This window comes from Meles meles, chromosome 2 (genome assembly GCF_922984935.1).
Source record: "Meles meles chromosome 2, mMelMel3.1 paternal haplotype, whole genome shotgun sequence".
Taxonomy (NCBI): Eukaryota; Metazoa; Chordata; class Mammalia; order Carnivora; family Mustelidae; genus Meles; species Meles meles.
Window position 1 is genome coordinate 109,919,768 of NC_060067.1, and position 12,102 is coordinate 109,931,869.

At 40.4% G+C, this 12,102-nt stretch overlaps 1 protein-coding gene across 1 annotated transcript in view; it reads right to left on the reverse strand.

Annotated features, from left to right (window-relative positions):
• Nucleotides 1-12,102, reverse strand: part of LOC123931091 (microsomal triglyceride transfer protein) — a 46,966-nt gene that overhangs the window by 3,432 nt on the left and 31,432 nt on the right. The window contains exons 12-16 of the mRNA XM_045987845.1: nt 11,628-11,839; nt 9,304-9,401; nt 9,059-9,180; nt 6,061-6,288; nt 1,789-1,913 (exon numbers count right to left, since the gene is read on the reverse strand). Coding sequence (XP_045843801.1) covers nt 1,789-1,913; nt 6,061-6,288; nt 9,059-9,180; nt 9,304-9,401; nt 11,628-11,839 — 785 coding nt within the window. The remainder of the gene's footprint in view (nt 1-1,788; nt 1,914-6,060; nt 6,289-9,058; nt 9,181-9,303; nt 9,402-11,627; nt 11,840-12,102) is intronic.

The following is a 12,102-nucleotide window of genomic DNA, read 5'->3' on the forward strand; positions in this document are numbered from 1 at the left end:
GTAACTATCTCTCTGTGGGCTTCTATGGAGCTATTTTGGTTCCATTTCATTACTTTCTCTAAAGGGTCTTCAGAGACATAAGTCTATGGTTGTCAAGATATTTGAAAAAAATGTTGTGTCACCAAAAACTATTCCTACAGTGGGGCATGTACAATGAATTGCTCTAGGAAGGACAAATATGGTGGGTTCCCCAGTAGTCGCCTAGAGAACTAGATAGGCAGATTGGGTTGACAAGGGAACGTGGCTTGGATGACAATGAAGGAATAAACAATCCCAGTAGAAGGTTTACCTCTAGGATCACTCTAATTTAATTGTAGACTTTAAATGAAATTGTGGGAAATTACTCTGCCAGTTAAATCAGAGCTCTGTGCACAGGCTTTTCTGATAGAAGGATACTATCAAAGTTGGCTGTGAAAATTAAAGTCCCTGTTGCTGTTGTTGGTGTAAAAGTAGGTCAGAGGTGGTTTCATGTAAGTCCCTGAATCCCTTACCATATCTTCTAATATCTTACACTCAACAAAGGCTTAAGAGATATTTTTTAAATGAACAAATGAAAAATTAAAGATAGTTTGGCTACAGCATTGATACTGGTAACCTCTTAGGGATACTGTGTCCTTTTTAAAAATCCAGATAATTTTGGGTGTGGATCTTGTTGATTTCTTTCAGCAAAAATTCAACTCCATTTAATTTGGGGGAACTTCTATCTAGAAAATAACTCAAAAAAGGAGAAAGAAGATGGATTCTCTGGGAAGCCCTAAATTAAACTGCTTATCCCTCGATGGCCTGTTTCATTTCTCTTCTTTGGTTCCTTTTAGTAACACTGTGGGTCACTTTTCACATTAAAATGTGCTGTCTTTTGATTTCTCAATTCCTTAAGTACAGTTTCATAGAAATCAAAACTTTAATTTTACCACTCCTATCTCACTTCTGCCCCACCATATTTTTAAATATCCAAAAAGGCAAAAATCAATTGCACTTCCATTTTCTTTTCTTCAATTCCACAACAAACAGAAGAATAATTCTCCTGATTATCACACTGGTTCAGAAACATTGTCGTATTCTCAAAATAAAACACGTCCATTTGACTCAACATGTACATTAGAAAAACTAAAGGAGTTGAGGATATTTTATTTTAAAAAAGAATACTAATGAAAAAACTTAAGGACTTAATATTTAAGACTTCGATTCTGCAACATCTTTTTATTTTTCTCCACTGAAGATAGCAAAGGAGTAAAGATTTAAAATCCCAACAAGATGGACACCTGGGTGGCTCAGTCGGGTAAGTGGCTGCCTTTGGCTCAGGTCATGACCCCCAGTTCCTGGGATTGAGTTCCACATTGGCCTCCTTTCTCAGCAGAGAGCCTGCTTCGCCCTCTGCCTGCAGCTCCTCCTGCTTCTGCTCTCTCTATCTCTCTCTGACACATAAATAAAATCTTTTTTTAAAAACTCCCAACAAGAGGGATAAACTAAAAAGTTTGCTTTGACGTCACATTTCCTGACAACATTGTCAGTTACCAAAGAGGAATAACCAAGAGCAGCTGAACTTCTCATTTGTGAAGCAAGCTGGCTGTAGATGTCTTTAAAAGCATGATGATTCTTGGCTGAGTCGATCAGATAACCGGCCTGCTCATGAGAAGCTATGGAAAGAATGACTTCCCATGGTTTCTTCCCACTCCATGATTTAATAATTACAAATAGAAAACATAGGTTTTGAAAAGTCAGAGAGCTAAACAGTTCCAGAAGCATATCTCTGCAGTTCATTGAATAGAATATTATACATATGCTTACCGATTTTTCACCCGGGTTTTAGACTCCCGATACCACAGGCTAAACTCCATTGCACCTGAAATGTCAATAGCCAGACCACCCTGGACATCCATATTGGCCTTTAGTCCAGATTGCAACTGAAGCTCCTAGAAGCAAAAATATTTAATAATAGTAATTATAACAATACACAAATTTAGTCAACCCCTTCCCAAAGGCATGTTCAATCTCCTGCTATAGATAATAACATTTGAGTTGTGCCAAGGCTGGAGTCCTTCTTTAGGCTTGGAAACACATTATCCTAATCTTGATCACTAGAAACAGACTGTGGATTCATTAAAGTATTTAGTCAATGTGTTCGTCAGTATTTAGCTTTTAAGTCCTGCATTTTCTGAGGACATTAGCTGGGGTGATGTTGGCTGAAAATTTCTTCAGCTGGATTGCCATCACATTGCCTGCGGACAGTGTTGGAAAAGATAATGGCTATGGAGAAAAAAAGGCTCAGTATCTTTAATTTTGATATACCTCCACAGGTCTTAGGTTCATGGTAGCTGGCAATACGACTAACTTCCTTATGTAACTGCCCTACTCAGACCAAACAAGACATGATTTCCCTAACTATAAATGCCACAATTTTGCTTTCTAGAAAGGATCATATTGATCTTTCTGAATTCTCTCCACTTTCCGAAAAAAAGTGGCAAGAAATCTCAATCAAAGGCATTGGTTTACAACCAGGTATGCCAAAAAGTCTTCTTGTGGCAGGAAGCTGCTTTCAATCTAAAAGACACTTGGATGAAAGTGTGAGGTTCTTAATATAGAACTCAGGACACATTAGGAGAGAATCTTAAGAATACTTACAGCTACATTTAGTCTAGAACTAAATATGGTTGTAGTGGGATGCCAGGTTGTCTCATGCATCATAACTAATATTGAAGGAACACAAATTATCCTGAGAAAGCTAGAATAATTATGCCCAAATTTTAACCAATGCCTATGAACTACAGAACCAAGATTTCAGAGTTCTGCATTTGAACTATAACCATGATTGTTCCCAAATGAACCCTACTGTGTGCCCTGTCTTAGAAATATTTCTTTCTGGGGTGCCTAAGTAGCTCAGTCAATTAAGTGTCCAACTCTTCTTTTTTTTTAAATATTTTTTAAAAATTTATTTATTTGACACAGAGAGAGAGACAGAGTATAAGCAGGGGAGTGGCAGGTAGAACAAGAGGGAGAAGCAGACTCCCCACCAAGCGGGAACCCTATGTGGGGCTCAATCCCAGAACCTTGGGACCATGACCTGAGCTGAAGGCAGATGCCCAACTGATGGAGACACTCAGGCACCCCTAAGCCTCCGACTCTTGATTTCAGCTCAGATCATGATCTCAGGATCATGAGATTGAGCTCCATGGTCAGCATATAGCCTGCTTAAGATTCCCTCTCTCCCTCTCCCTCTATCCCTCTACTCTCACCTGTGCTCACTCATGCATGCACACACACTCTCTCTTTCTCTTTATCTTCCTCTCTAAAAAGGATAAAAGAAGAAGTATTTCTTTCTTTGGATCTTCTCCTTTCTTCACAGTTTGAAAACTATCATCATGTTAGTCCATTCAATTAAAAAAAGGTCTTTGATGTGGACTTTGGCTTTCCCACTGGCCATATATTAGGTAGATGTCAAAACACACCAAATACCATGGAAAAGACTATTTCACAGCTTTGAGACAATGTGCCTTTTGTGAAAAGAGAGCATTTCCACTGCAATCTGGGTTTTAAGGAGTGCCTTGACTTTCTGGGAAAATTCCATTTCTCTCATGCAAAGGGATCACGACAGAACTCTTAGATGTAGTCACAGAGGAATTTTTCCGAGCTCCCATTGAAGGTCTAAACACTGATCCCTGTAGAGGAACACACCACTCTTTCTTTGTGAAAGGGTCTTAATCACATAGTGCAGTGGTTCTCATTTTTAAGGGTACAAAGTAAGTAGAACTAACAGTTTTGAGTACCTACTGTGTCCTCAAAGCTCTACATTTGGTATGTCATTTAATTCCCATATTAATCTTCCATGGTCTACATTATATCTGAAGACTGAAAAGGAAATCAGGCCTGGTAGCCACACATGGAGACAGAATGAATACCCAGACTGTCTCTAGGGAGAATACTTTTCTATTACCACACATGGCTATCACACAATCATAACTCTCTTGTCTCCTGGTGTGCAAGAAATCATATTCTGAGAAATATTGTAATAAAGATCATAGGCTTATGTCCTCATTTGACCCAGAATGCATATTTATTGAAATTATTGCCTATGAGCTACAAGAACAAGATACATTACATTTGTAGCTAGTATGACCCCTTGATCTTGGACCTCTGGTCTCAGAGGAGTCTCTTAGAGTTCAAACACTGATATTTTGAAAACTTATCCCATTGCTTCCATTCAGGAAAATATGTTCTTTGCTGGCTAAAGAGGATCTCCCTATTAAGCTGACTTTATCAGACATCCTTCTCCGAAGAGTAATCCAATTAGCCGAAAAGAGAGAGTGAGAGTAAGCACAGAGTAATTCCATCTGCCCTGGAGGCTTTGACAGGCTATCCACTGCCAAAATTTCCTTCAATGTCAGCACTTGACCTAGAGTGGTATGTGCCTCTGAAGCTGGGATGGCATTACTGGATTGCTCTGCAGAACCTGGGAGCCTCAAACAGCTTATTTGTATAGTAACCCCTGATCTGCCAAGTACTCCAACAGGAAATACACAGACATTGGGTTATGTTTTAATAGCCACGGGATGATCTTTGGCTTAGAATGCACCTTAGGTGCCCTCTCTTAATGAACAGAAGAACTTTACAAGATCATCTAGATCAGGAGTTGGCAAACTATGGCCTGAAGGCTAATCTGGCCCACTTGCTGTTTTTGTAAATACAATATTGTTGGAGCACTGCCACACTCGTTTGTTAATATATTGCTGAGGGCTGATTTTACTCTTGGGTGGCAGAGCTGAGTAACTGCAATAAAGACCATATGGCCCACAAAGTCTAAAATATTTGCTTTCTGTCCTTTACATAAGAAGTCTGCTGAGTCTGACTTCTAGATTATTGTGTTTTCTTCAAGTTTTACAGTCCAATTCTGACCACCAGAGATTGTTGATGGGTAGCTGGGCACACACAGATGGGGCTGAACTGTCATGATTCCTGTGTCTTAAAATGTAGATCACTTCCTCAGCACTCTTATGCCTTCTTCAGAGATTTTTTTCATTAAGAATCCATCTCCCGGGGCGCCTGGGTGGCTCAGTGGATTAAGCCGCTGCCTTCGGCTCGGGTCATGATCTCAGGGTCCTGGGATCAAGCCCCGCATCGGGCTCTCTGCTCCGCGGGGAGCCTGCTTCCTCCTCTCTCTGCCTGCCTCTCTGCCTACTTGTGATCTCTCTCTCTGTCAAATGAATAAATAAAATCTTAAAAAAAAAAAAAAAAAAAGAATCCATCTCCCTTTCAGAGTGCCTGGGTGGCTCTGTCAGTTAAGCACCCAACTCTTGATTTCAGCTCAGGTCATGACCTCAGGGTTGTGAGATCAAGCCCCACATTGGGCTCCATGCTGTGCGTGGAGCCTGCTTAGGATTCCTTCCCTCTCCCTGTGGCCCACCCCCATGCCACATGTACACACATGCTCTCTCTCTCTCTCAAAAAAAATTCATCTCCTCAGAGTTAATACTGCAATAGATACATGCAGTGCAAAATTCTGATGTAATCTGAGAACTGTTTCTTTATATGTGACCTTGAGGATTAAGGAATATGACAGGTACTGCTGGTTGTCCTTCTCTTTATTCATATTTACTATAACACAGACTAGCTCAGAGTGACAATGTACCCTTTGCAAAACTACACATACCAGTTTTCCTTGCAGCTAGGGATATCCATAAGACACAGTTTTGACCAACAACAAAGGGGCTTAGGTTATTTTCTCCATAATTTCTTGTTTCTGTTAGCATCAGTATTTTCTTTTTTTTCTTCTAGTCTTATTGAATTATATATGACATTACTGTACTCATGTTATATTATTTTCTCTTTTGCCCTGAGAGTGAGGAGGTGTCTTCATCAACTAACAAAGATGAAAGAAAACCCTGCTTCCCTATAACAAAGGGTTGAAAAGGAGGAAGGGCAGCCATACCAATAGGGTGAGTGCTTAGAACGTGAACTCCTAGACAAGCTGAACCTTGGCCTGTATCCTCTGAGCACGGCGCACATTTCAAATGTGCCCAGAAAAGGTTAGGGATTCAATAAATACTTGCAGAATGAACAGATTACCTGGGAATGATCTATCAGCAGAATGAGTCCCTTCACCACACTGACAGGGTCACCAGATGCTGACAGCATTTTGGACATCAAATCACTGTATCCATTGAAGAAAGTGACAGGTCTGAGCTGAACATCAAAGAGGATGGCTGACATGCCAGCATAGGAGTCAAGGTTCTCCTCCCCTTCATCGGGAGTAGCTGCAATCAAGGCCTCCAGCCCTTGGGCTTCAATGACCACCTGGGGAAAAAGGGAGAGAACAGTTCTGACATCAGCTCCTTGTCTGTCCCGTAAGTGATGGTAAGGCTTCTGAGCTGTGGCTAGAACTTTCCTAAGTCAGAAATTCAGACATCTTGCAGCGGCTAGGCACACAACAACAACAACAACAATAACAACAACAAAACTCCATGCCGGAACACAAGGTGAAATCGTTTTCTTCATTTAATGCTTACAACCTTTATCCCATTTGCAGATGTCAAAAAACAAAAAAGTCAAATGGCAGAGGTAGAACTCAAGCCCCTTCTGTCTGACTATAGAGGCCATGAGCTTTCCATTTTATGATATTATCCTTGAGACTCCTAGTCCCTCGCCCTCCAGGACTGTCATACATAATGGGTCAGCTGTCTTGCAGAGCTCCTAAAAGGAGATGGAGAAATGTTGGGACAGTAGCTATAAGGCTGCTGCTATGAGAGGGTGTAGAGCACTCTAAGCCATGACTCACACCCTTCCTGTCCAACTTCTCTCTTAAGCTGAAAGAAAAGATAATGGAGGCTCGCATCAAGATCTCTCCCATACATAGGAATCATATATATTCTCTGTCCCCCGTACCCACTGGGTGTTTGGCGTTTCCGAGTGCATATCCACAAACAGATGGTGATTCCTCAGGACAGAAGGACATAGTATTCTGCCAGATATGGACCCTCAACTCTATGGTGAAATAATCTTCGACAAAACAGGAAAAAATATTCAATGGAAAAAAGACAGTCTCTTCAATAAATGGTGCTGGGAAAACTGGACAACGATATGTAGAAGAATGAAACTCGACCATTCTCTTACACCATACACAAAGATAAACTCGAAATGGATAAAAGACCTCAACGTGAGACAGGAATCTATCAGAATCCTAGAGGAGAACATAGGCAGTAACCTCTTCGATATCAGCCACAGCAACTTCTTTCAAGATATGTCTCCAAAGGCCAAGGAAACAAAAGCGAAAATGAACTTTTGGGACTTCATCAAGATCAAAAGCTTCTGCACAGCAAAAGAAACAGTCAACAAAACAAAAAGGCAACCCACGGAATGGGAGAAGATATTTGCAAATGACAGTACAGACAAAAGGTTGATATCCAGGATCTATAAAGAACTTCTCAAACTCAACACACACAAAACAGATAATCATATCAAAAAATGGGCAGAAGAAAAAAAAAATGGGCAGAAGATATGAACAGACACTTCTCCAACGAAGACATACAAATGGCTATCAGACACATGAAAAAATGTTCATCATCACTAGCCATCAGGGAGATTCAAATTAAAACCGCATTGAGATACCACCTGACACCAGTTAGAATGGCCAAAATTAGCAAGACAGGAAACAACGTGTGTTGGAGAGGATGTGGAGAAAGGGGAACCCTCTTACACTGTTGGTGGGAATGCAAGTTAGTGCAGCCACTTTGGAGAACAGTGTGGAGATTCCTGAAGAAATTAAGAATAGAGCTTCCCTATGGCCCTGCAATTGCATTGCTGGGTATCTACCCCAAAGATACAGATGTAGTGAAAAGATGTAGTGAAAAGAATGTTTATTGCAGCAATGGCTATGGTTGCCAAACTGTGGAAAGAACCAAGATGCCCTTCAACGGATGAATGGATAAGGAAGATGTGGTCCATATACACAATGGAGTATTATGCCCCCATCAGAAAGGATGAATACCCAACTTTTGTAGCAACATGGACGGGACTGGAAGAAATTATGCTGAGCGAAATAAGTCAAGCAGAGAGAGTCAAGTATCATATGGTCTCACTTATTTGTGGAGCATAACAAATAACATGGAGGACATGGGGAGATGGAGAGGAGAGGGAGTTGAGGGAAACTGGAAGGGGAGATGAACCATGAGAGACTATGGACTCTGAAAAACAACCAGAGGGTTTTGAAGGGGCGGGGGGGGGGGTGGGGAGGTTGAGGAACCAGGTGGTGGGTAATAGGGAGGGCACGTACTGCATGGAGCACTGGGTGTGATGCCAAAACAATGAACACTGTTATGCTGTAAATAAACAAATAAACAAATAAAAAAAAAAGAAAAAAAAAAGAAGGACATAGTATTCTGACTAGAGTCTCATCAAAGGCTATAGTAATATAATATGGATGAAAACTCAAGTCTGTGCAGCACTGGATCATTTTCAATGCTTAAATGAGCTTATTGAGAAGCTTGTAATTTGATAAGCATAAAAACTAAAGTCTATTTTATGATTAGAAAGACTTTATAGATTGTAACCAAATTTTGGATAAAACTAAAGAGATGGAATTCAACCAGTTGTCAAATGCCTACACTTTATTCTTTTTTTCTCCTGGTAGTACTGAAAAATATCATGGACTCTTTAGAGAGTCAAAATTTTTACTATAGGGAATTAACTTCTTCATAGAAACACCCAGAGAAGGAAAATATATTCCAGAGTTAGATACGCAGAACTTTAAGGACTATATCTATGAATAAAGATACAATATTTTTTTAAAACCATAAGTGAAAAATACTAGCACAATTTCAATGTTGTGAATAGGTTTGCTTTGAAATGACAAACGGATGTTTGGCAAGTCCAGTAAATCAAATTACTTAGGTTTCAAGTTCATACTTGGAATTATAAACCATACAGCCTCCTGCAGATGATGGAATCATGAGCAACTTAAAGCAGAAGCCACCATTAACTTACGCAGTCTATGGTGTTATCATTGGTATATATATTATTTTACTTTGGACTAAGTTTTTACATACAAAACTAATGGAAAATGAGTTACCTGGCTACTGTGAAGATTAGCTTTCCCAATATACTGAAAGATGTTGAGGTTACTTCTCCTTAGGATGCCAGAACCAGAATAAAGAATGTCCAGGCTGTAAGTAGACGCCGAGTGGGGAGCACCTAATCACAACAACAAAAAACAAACAAACAACAAAAACCCAAACCCCTGTAATTTAGCAACAGTTCCAGCAATATCAACTTGGGGGAGGGAAGGGAGGGAGAATGGCTTTTTGGGTGACATACGTTCTATGTAGCCAGTGTAGGCAGAAGAGGACCCACTCTTGGAGAAACGGTCATAATTATGAGCAACCATTTCCTTCAGAACTCGACGGACCATTTTGCTGCAACACAGAAAAGGAAAAAGCTGCACATTCCTTATAATGGCTGCTTCCCAAGTCAGATTTGGAAAAAAAAAAAACAAAACAACAAATCCTCAGTGGAAAGAAGATGGGGCCCAATTTTCCTCACGCTGCTCCAAGACTGGGGAGGTGCCCACTGGAGTGCCAGCATTAGGATTAGGGCTTTCCCCTTCATTCCTCAGATATGTGAAATTTGGGTTGGTATCAAAATGACAGCAAGGCGAGGACGCCCAGCTATGAATGGCTTCAGCCAACTGGTGGACACACCTCAGGAGTGGAAAACACATGTTGTATGAATCATCATGGTTCTATTGTTAATACTATATACTTGCAAGGAAAGCTGTACCAAACTGGGGGTGGGGTGGGGGACGGTGTGCCCAATATTTCTTTAAACATTTTCCTATGTTATCTCACGTTATCAGTGGCTGATGACATGCCACAGTTCATTTCCAGGAATTTTTTCTACTTACAGAGTTTTCAGTTAAAGAGACATCTCCAGTAAAACCCATAAATGAATGATTATCTCCTCTAAAGTAAGTCTAAAATCTTACCCCTATCCCTCTATCTTGTCTGCTTCTAAGGAGTATTGAGATCTTCCAATCCTGACTACTTAACACTAATCATATCAGTAATAATAAAATTATGGTAATAATACAAAAAATATCAAAAGAATCAGCTAAAGAAATCTGGATCTAAATCTGAGGTAGAAAATTATTGAGGGGAGGGAATGGTAACCCCATAGGTTCCCCCTTCCACTATCACTAGGTTATAAGATATTATTAGCCTGGACAAGAAGGAATGAGGAGGTCATGATGGCTGTCTTCAAATATTCAAAGGGCCTACACGTGGATGAATGATTTGACCTGCTCTTCTCTGCTCTGCTCCAGGGATTGGGGCAAATAGGGCCAACAGGAAGTTTTCAGTTACCCAAGGAAGTACTGGTGATAGTCTCTGAATAATGACACAAGTTCCCTCAGAGGAGGTGGGCCCCCTGCCACTGGACTGGTGCAAGCCAAGACTGGACACCACCTGCCAGGAGACTAGATCCCACACTAGAGAGAGATACCAACTAAAGTGGCCCGATAATGTTCTTTCCAACTCTAACCATTCTAGTCCTGAGAATCTGCCCTGCAGTGTTGCGACAGCTTCCTCACCTTTCCCTGGCTGCTATTTACCCCAGTGTCTCCTCTTTTACTGTCCCCTGCATCATTAGGTTCACAAGACAAGGGCAGAAAACCCACCCAGGATCTCCTCACAGAGTCTCATAAAAGCAAACAAAGAAACAGAAGTCAAATCATTCCACCTGGAATACCTGGCTACAGACAGGCTTTGCTTCTTCCTCCCTTGCTCACCTGCCCCTTCTTCCTTATCTGTCCTGCTCTTTCCTCCCTTCTACCCGCTCCTCCTGTACCCTTTTCTTTCACTGCCTTTAATTTTTTTCCTTTGTCTTTATCTATTTTCCAAACTCCCCCATAATCTGTTTTCCTTTTCAACTGAAAATGCTCAAGTTTTATCTTTCCTGGGGATCCTGCTGTGCAAGTAACTCAGGGAAAATGGAAATTTCTTTTCCAGCGCTCTCATTTCAGTGAGGAATTGCAGAGAGCTCTGGGCAAGCCCCACTTTGAAGGGAGACATCAGTGAATTCAGAAGAAGAGACCTGAGAATTAGAAGGAAGATGAATCCAGTAAAAGTGATGAAGTCTGCTGATTCTCCTCTCCATACCTAGCATAGTCCCAAAACATGAGCCATGCCTGAGGCTTTTAACTTAAGTAGTAGATTCATTTGATCTGTGATGGATGAGGCTTCAATGTTAGATCACCAATATTTGGAAAGTTAACATGAGAAACCACTTGGTGAGAACATATATCATTTTGTTGCTCTATTGATAAAAATAGTCCTATCAAAAATGTAGTTGGGTCTTAAAACATTACAAATGTTTGGCAATATATATTTACCAGACTGAACAGGAGACCTAAGTAAAATCATAGAGGTTTCAAATCATAGTGCCAAAGTAAAGTTGTTTTATCTGGCCAGCTAAATAGTTCTCGGAGGAAATTTGGCAAATTCTGGTTTTATATAACATAACCTAGCATAATGACCACACCATTATTATTAGCCACATGTGTACTACACCAGTGTACAAATAAGCTTGAATGAATAAAATAAGTTGGCTTAAATAAACAGGGAGACAGATGCACTCCATCATACCTTGCAGGCATTTCAAAACGTAGGATGTCTTGAACAACAGCGAGCATGTATTTATTCATTTCTTTGGGAAGCTCCCCAATAGAGAGCAGAATGTTTTTTACTTCCATGTAGGATGGATTGTTGTTTAAAATGATAGTGGCTGCAGTAGTGCGTACAGTCTTTTCATGAACTTTACGATTCTGGTGGTATATCCTGTTCAAAGTCTTCTTCACCTGTTCAAAGATGTTCAAAGTTACTGTATATCTAGATTTTTGAAGTTGATATTGTATAGGAAGAGTTAGTGCTCTTAAAAATAGTCATCTGCTCTTATATTTCCCAGGGTTCTTTGCAATTAGCCTGGGACCATAGTTCTAGTCAATGGACCATGAACAGAATTGCTGTGGGTGACTTCTGGACTGAGACAGTTAAGAGCTTGTGTGCGTTCTCTCTCTCCTTTTACTACTATTGTAGTAAACTCAGGGCCACATTTTCCCTT